Genomic DNA, 8,044 nt, shown 5'->3' with positions numbered 1-8,044 from the left:
CCTACCCTAGCCCCCTCTCCAACATGTGTATGCAACTTTTTTCCAAGTTGGATTCCAGCCCAGAGTCCTATGTGGGAGCCTTACCGTCACATATTATAGGGTGGTGCCCTCTTCTTTTTGACCCCCAAGGAGCCTTTCTCCACCTGTGAAATGTCTCCCTTGCCCCAAGGATGGGAAATATATGATGTCCTGACCCTTTACTCAAACAAGGTTTAGCCACTCTCTGTTGCTGTCATGACTATATTAAGGTGACACAGGAGACAAAGCCTGGCTATTTACTCTATTTGTGATGTTACTTCCATTTCAGAGGGCAAATGGGAGCCCATCTATCTCCTGTCTCAGGAAATGCAAACTGGAGGCTAATTTTAAATGTCCAGCTTGAAGCCCATCTTTTTTCCTCCCAAGAAACAGGAGACCAGTTGTAAATACCTAGCCTGGGGCCCATCTACCTCCTGCCTCACTATGATGGTGAACTGACGTAAAAGTCTTTTTCTGCTACTTTTTAAAATCTACTGAAGGCCTTTGTTTTCAAGAATCCTCTAAATTTTATTAAATTTATAAAAAAATTTTATTTAAATTCCTCTTACCAAGGACACAAGAATCTTTGGAAGTCATTATTAACAGAAAGAGTTGTACGTTATCATTTAGTAAAAATGTTCCTCATTTTTCAGATAAGAAAACAGAGAAGTTTGCTTCAGGTCAGAGTCACATGATTTTAAATAACCACTCTGCCTTCTTCTTCTGTGGGAGATCTGTTTTTATGACCAAATTTTCTCCCTCAGCCCTGGGTTAATTCTTTTGCACTTAAATGTGACTCTTAGAATTATAGTTTGGAATGTGTAGAATGAAAGGGAATTTAGTTTCCAGTCTTCCCGAGACTGAAGTGATAACCTATAACACTTCAACGTTTCCTTATTTTTTAACAAGTCCACAAATATTTGTCTACCATGTCCGAGGCACGAAGTTTGCAATTTCAGTGAAATGTGCGAAGAGCCATCTCTCAAATATTTGACTGATAAACTGGCATCTCGCATGATATGTGCGACAACGGAGAAAGTTCTCGCTTGCCTAGACAAATGGATGTGTTTATTCTTTGCTTTAATAAGCCTTAACTCCTCCTACGGTAAGAGTTCTTTGCATTTCCTCGAGCAGAGGCTAACGACGCGACCCGGAGTGATTCTTTTCTGACGTGGGCTTTCTAATTACGTCAGGCCTTCCTGAAGGCTCTCCTTGAACAGCCTTTTGTGTGGGAACGACGGCAGAGGCACTGGCGGGTTTCCAAGCTTTCTCCTTTATAGGGCCGCGAGCCGGACCACAAAGCTAGGTGACAGGAGCCCGCGCTGGGACCTCCGCAGGCTCCTACCGGAGCGCGCCTGCGTGCCGGAGCTCCTTTGTTGCTCGGCGGCCGGAGTCCGGCTGCGCGTGCGCGGTGGGCAGGCGCCGACAAGTGCGCTGCACCGCGGGCGCCGGCTGGGGGCGAGCAGACCTCGAGCAGCCGCCGCTGCCGCCGCCGCAGCCGTTGCGACCGTATCAGCGGAGTTCAGAGGGCCAGGCGGCGGGAGGCTTCCTCACACGGGGGCTGAGATGTCGTCCACCGCGGCTTTTTACCTCCTCTCCACCCTGGGAGGGTACTTGGTGACTTCATTCTTGTTGCTCAAATACCCGACCTTGCTGCACCAGCGAAAGAAGCAACGATTCCTCAGTAAACACATCTCTCACCGCGGAGGTGAGAGGGGTCCCCAGAACCAGATGGCGGAAGTGGGGGAGGCTCCCCCCACCCTATCCCCCGGCCCCGCGACTGGAGCTGAGGCTCCTCGGCAAAAGGCAGGCGGGTGGAAATACGTGTGAATCTGAGGAAGGATGGGCGTGTGTGAACTGAGGGTCCCCTGGAGGTAAAGACAATGTGAAGGGGAGGTCTCCTGAAGGAAGGAGAGGTCTCCTGAAGGAAGGAGAGGGTCTTGAAACTGAGCCAAGGTGGGAATCTCTTGGGGGCAGGGAAGTCAGGGGTTCTCCGAAGGAGAAAGGACCGGGGTGAGAATGAACGGTAGATGGGAGGCTTCTCGGCGAAGGGAAGGATAATCGCGGGGTCGCTTCCCTGCAGCGGAGGCACCAGTGGGGAGCCCCGGGCCAATCCGCTGGTACCCTGCCGGGGGAACCCGGGAACAGACTTGTTCCGAGACAAGCCGGTGGCGGAGCTTGTGGGAAGATGGGGCGAACTGCTTTCCAGGGCCGAGGAGCTGCGAGAACGTGGAGCGTGGTGCAGCCCGGGCACCCACAGTCCCTGGGGGCCGGTCCCAGTTCTCCACCTCTCCATCCCTCCTCCTGAGCAGGGTAACTGAGAAGAGGGGGAATCCAAGTTCCCGAGCCGGGGACACTTCCCAAGGTCACAATTAGAGCTTGAGCTGGACTGGGACAAGAAACGGGGGTGTCCTGATTCCCAAGGCTTCAAACCTCGCACCTATTTTTTTTTTCCCCAACCCCACCTTGCACCCCAGGAGTGACGTGTGGATTTCCAAAAAAAAAAAAGATTGGGTTTTGTGACAGGACCGTATTGTATGAAGACAACAAAGAAGTTTCTTTTTAAACAGTGCCTTGCCAGAAGGAACCTATGTAGTTCCCCCTCTCATTTCTCAGACAGCAGGCCACATCTTTGCCTCTTCATTATTGTGTAATAATGTGCTTTTATTTTCATTTCAAGTATGATGTATAAGATGTTGTAAGTTTGGATTATTTCATTCAGTTTTAGCTGTTCTTTAGAGCCGAATGTTAAACTAGGTTAAAATTGCTTGGAATTTACTTGAAATGGTAAATTCTAGGAGTTTACAGTCAAAAATTTAATTTAGTACCATGACTCCTTTTGTTAATAAAAATGGGCCAGGAATAGTCAGTCAGTCAGTTCAGTCACTCAGTCGTGTCCAACTCTTTGCAACCCCATGAACTGCAGCACACCAGGCCTCCCTGTCCATCACCAACTCCCGGAGTTTACCCAAACTCTTGTCGATTGAGTCGGTGATGCCATCCAACCATCTCATCCTCTGTCGTCCCATTCTCCTCCCACCCTCAATCTTTCCCAGCATCAGGGTCTTTTCAAATGAGTCAGCTCTTCGCATCAGGTGGCCAAAATATTGGAGCTTCAGCTTCAATATCAGTCCCTCCAATGAACACCCAGGACTGATCTCCTTTAGGATGGACTGATTGGATCTCCTTGCAGGCCAGGAATAAGGTTTTAAATATCACAGAAGTACCTTTGCACGCTGCTGTAAAATCTGTATAATTTTATCAGTTAAACAAACATAGGACTGCCCAGGTGGTCCAGTGGTTAGGACTTGCACTTCCAATGCAGGGGGTGTGGACTGAAGCGACTTAGCAGCAGCAGCAGCATGCACTGTGGTGCGCCAAGAAAGAAAAAAAGAAGATAAACAAAGTACTAAAGAGTGACTTCAATGGTTATGCTAGTCTCCCACTCATGAAAACTATCAAAGATTTTAAGGGATCTATCACCAGCTAAATGACATGTTAGTTCTTATTTGGTTTACCTGTATTTTAATAGATACAGAAGTAAACTGTAGGTAAAGCCAAAAAACAACTTTTGTGTTTGAGTTGTCCCTGTAGAAATATTTTCAATGGTAGTAGTCCTACTCTGGAGATAAGCATTACCTACTGCTTTTAAATCAGTAAATCAGTGTTTACTGATTAAAAAAAAAAAGTATGCTTACTAAAAACCCAAATCAAAACAAAATAAAACTAGGTCTTCTTAAAAAGCTTTCTAAACTGTCATTGTGGGTGATCTAGATTTTATTTCAGAAGAAATAATATTGTTAACTCTGTAGGATATGAAATCTGTGTACAGTCCTGAAGCACTTAGTAAGTTCCTGTGTGATAGTGCTTAATATATTTTTTGTTGAGTATGTATATCAAAGAATACAGTTGAACCAGAGTGATAGAGAATATATTTACTAAAAACCACTTTGGAACTCAAGATAGTAAGTTTCTGGAAAATAATAGACTAGGAAGCAGTCAGCTTCTACTTGCTTTTTATTTTTCTCTTGGACACTGGTAATAGCAAGTGGTGCTATCTGTGCATATTTCTCCATGCATATCATCAACATTTGGTCTAATTCTCTATCATCCTAACTGCAGATAACTTATTTCATGTAACCCAGCTGTATGACCACTCCAAGATTGAGACATTGATCATGAGAGGTATATAAAGTATATACACCTGAATTGCTTTAACTTAAAAAAACTGTTACTGTATACTGTTATGTCTCTATAAAAGCATTATCACCTGAGTCAGATTCTGGATCTATAACTAGTTAACCTTGGGAATAAGCTTTAGTTTTAGTTTCCTTATCTATAAATGTAAACCATTTACCTTGCTTCCCTTTGGGTTGTTATGAGGATTAGGTGTACAGAAAGCACTTTGAATACCATGAAATTGTTTAGAAATGTAAGCATGGATACATGGAGTCACATTCATATTTTGCAATAGAACTTTGAGTTGAATGAGGAAAAAATGAGATCACCAGTGTACTTAATGTTTTCAAAGTTTAATGAACACTTTTGCTTTTTGCTGATTGATTGTCCTTGAAAGTAGAAAATGCTTTGTTTTAAAAATTAAATGGTATAGGCCTGCTTTGTTCTTACCTAGGTAACACGTAGGTTGTATTGCATTATATTGTGGTAGGATATCTGCTTCCCTTATTAGACTGTGAGTTCCTCAAGAGCAGATTTTAGATTTTATTAATGCTTGAGTCTCTAGCCTCTAGTACAAATTGTAACCTACACTTAAAATAATAGCTTATTGTCTGCTAATTATCTACTTTGTGCTAGGTACTTTCCATGTGTTTCCTAATCTATTTGTCCAAAGAACACTTTTTGTAACTACAGTGTATTGATGAACCCACTTCAGTGTTCTTGCCTGGAGAATTCCAGGGATGGAGGAGCCTGGTGGGCTGCCGTCTATGGGGTCGCACAGAGTCGGACACGACTGAAGCGACTTAGCAGCAGCAGCAGCAGTGTATTAATGAAATACCAATAAGATCAAAGATGTACCCTTTGGATTAAATCAAGAGCAAGCCATACTCTCAAAGGCTATTTTTATTGTTTCTCAATGACATTGTGAATTTTAATAATATTTTTGACAGTTGCATAAGTAATTCATGTTCATTGTATTAATAGAAAATTTGGAAAATAATAGAAATGAAAAAAGAAAAAGTAGTTCCTAAAACTCACTATCAGTAGACATAATCTTTGTTAACATTTTGAAGTACATATTTTAAGTACATATTTTGAAGTATGCCCTTTTAATATATATTTTTAAATATATCCTTTAAGTACATATTTTACTACCCTTGGAATCATACTATATATATACTTATTTCAGATGCCCACTAAGTTAACTAGAGTTAGGATAGCAGGGAAATAACTTTCTCATACTTCCTAACCTATTTCTATGGGCCAATTAAATTAAGCAGTAGGGTTTACTAGGGTTCAATGGCAAAAGAATTAAAAAAAAAAGTCAACTGATAAAATCCTCACCTGACCTTTTAATCTTTCACCCATAGTTACAAGGCAAAGTATTGCCCAAATCTGGGCATTTTGGCACAGATTGATTTAGCAGGTGATAAGTTTGAGGGTAAATATTGCTGATGGACACTGGTTATTTCTGAGTCCTAAACTTTAATTCCTCAAGGAGGAAATTGAAGCATCTGTTTGAGTCTCAGAGTGTCACTAGAAGTAACATTCTGCAGTTGCACCCTGAAACATGTTCTGCACGGCAGGGTATCAGTTCTTTTCAGCTTCTCTCTTTTCTCTGCATTCCTGTTTTCAAGGAGATCTTCCTTACTTGTCAGTGAAGACTTTTTTCCCAACTTGCTTGTTCCTACTGATATCTTGCTAACAGTGGAATCATTCATCCTTTATCTTCCCAGGTGGCATTAGTGGTAAAGAACACACCTGCCAATGCAGGAGATGTAGGAGATGCGGGTTCCATCCCTGGGTCTGGAAGATCCCCTGGAGAAGGAAATGGTAACCTACTCCAGTATTCTTGCTGAAGGATCCCCATGGATAGAGGAGCCTGGCAGGCTACAGTCCATAGGGTAACAAAGAGTTGGACATGACTGAAGTGACTTAGCATGCACACATTTTCCTGCTTAATAAAGTAGACTAAAATGTACACAGTTATTTTCAGCAATGGCTGTGCGTATATATTAAACTATACATATATCTTAAACTGTATACAAACTTAGAAAAATTGAATGTCGTTACAGAAAAATGTGAAAGTATAATCAGATAGATAGCAAAAAACACATTGAAAAGAGCACACATGAGGTGATTAGTTGGTAAATGCTGCCACTGTATCAATATATACTTTGAATATCATCCTTCTGTGCTACTGATGTGTTTAAATTTTTTCTTATGTCTGCAAATATAAATCTCGCTGATATTTTCCCTAAAAAAAAGAATTCTGCACTGTTCCAGGGATCCCACATATTGAGAAATGTTCTTTTGTATATACCATCTCTAGTCCTTAAATGGAGAAGGCAGTGGCAACCCACTCCAGTACTCTTGCCTGGAAAATCCCATGGACGGAGGAGCCTGGTAGGCTGCAGTCCATGGGGTTGCGAAGAGTCGGACATGACTGAGCGACTTCACTTTCACTTTTCACTTTCATGCATTGGAGAAGGAAATGGCAACCCACTCCAGTGTTCTTGCCTGGAGAATCCCAGGGATGGCGGAGCCTGGTGGGCTGCCGTTTCTGGGGTCGCACAGAGTTGGACACAACTGAAATGACTTAGCAGCAGCAGCAGTCCTTAAAAGCTCTTTATACTCTTACAGCAATCATATATACTGTTTCCAAGGTGCACTATAAATATTGAATTAATGTGTAAGTTTAGAAGTGAAGGAACTCAACTTGGTTGCTTGATTTATTGAATAGCTCCTTTTTAAGTTAAGATAGGATGATGTCTTCCAACATTAAAATATTTTATTTGCACTAAACTGTCTTCTCCAGTATCAGAAAATATTTAATTTGGAAGTTCTTTTGTGGCTGGAACACATTGTCATGTTTGTCACTGGTTTTATAAACATCACACACATATAGCATGTATACAAAAGATGTTGATGATAGTGGTGATTGGAGGCTAACTGTAAAATAGGTCTAAACAGGTCTACAGTGTTTACTGAATGTTTGTTGTTGTTGTTTAGTTGCTAAGTTGTGTCTGACTCTTTTGCGACCCCATGAATTGTAGCCCACCAGGCTCCTCTGTCCATGAAATTTCCCAGGCAGGAATAATGGAATGGTTTGCCATTTCCTTTTCCAGGGAATTTTCCCAATCCAGGGATCGAACCCACATCTCCTAAGTTGGCAGGAAGATTCTTTACCTCTGAGCTACCAGGGAAACCTTGTTGAATGTTTACTGGTATGTAAAACATTTGGGAGGTAAAAAAGGAAACTGAACAGATATTTCTTTCCTTTTCAGTATTTACATCTAACAAAAAATACAAAAGAGAATGTTTCCTTTACTTTTCCTATCCTAACAGATATTAACCACTCACAAAGTAACTATGAAGCACTATAAGAGAAAAAATTAACACTGAATGAATTGGAAGGTATAGATTTGTATAGTGTTGGGAAGTGATGGTTTCTCAAAGAAATAGAAAATATGAACTGGTGAAGAGGGGGGCAGGAGGACATGAGCAGAGAAATTATAAACAAATTATAGTAGAACAGCATGTAAAATATATTCTCATTCTCTTCTATATTTCATAATTAATTAAAAATTAAACTTGTTTCCATGTAGAGTGGTTATTTGCAAAGTCAGATATTAAGCCAGACATCCCCTGCTTATTGAAGGAAAAGAAAAATTAATAGCAAGCGTGCTTTATGAATGATGTTACGATAATTGGCAAGAGAAGAAATTCAAACCATTTCATGAGAGAAGAGCTATCACCAAATAATTCCTTAGAGAGGAGTGGCAGACTTTTAAATTAGTCCCTTAGTTACTCCCCAGGCTTTCACCATATGAATCTAACAAGTAAT

The 8,044-nt window shown here is 41.5% G+C and overlaps 1 protein-coding gene across 1 annotated transcript in view; it reads left to right on the top strand.

Moving 5' to 3' along the window:
• The first annotated feature begins 624 nt into the window (after positions 1 to 624).
• Positions 625 to 8,044, top strand: part of GDPD1 (glycerophosphodiester phosphodiesterase domain containing 1) — a 52,174-nt gene continuing 44,754 nt past the window's right edge. Inside the window, exon 1 of the mRNA XM_055577478.1 lies at positions 625 to 1,726. Within this exon, the coding sequence (XP_055433453.1) occupies positions 1,585 to 1,726 (142 nt within the window). The 5' untranslated portion in view covers positions 625 to 1,584. The remainder of the gene's footprint in view (positions 1,727 to 8,044) is intronic.

The sequence above is a fragment of the Bubalus kerabau genome, chromosome 4 (genome assembly GCF_029407905.1).
Source record: "Bubalus kerabau isolate K-KA32 ecotype Philippines breed swamp buffalo chromosome 4, PCC_UOA_SB_1v2, whole genome shotgun sequence".
NCBI lineage: Eukaryota > Metazoa > Chordata > Mammalia > Artiodactyla > Bovidae > Bubalus > Bubalus kerabau.
The sequence above is the reverse complement of the archived record's forward strand: the minus strand, read 5'-3'. Positions and strand labels throughout refer to the sequence as shown.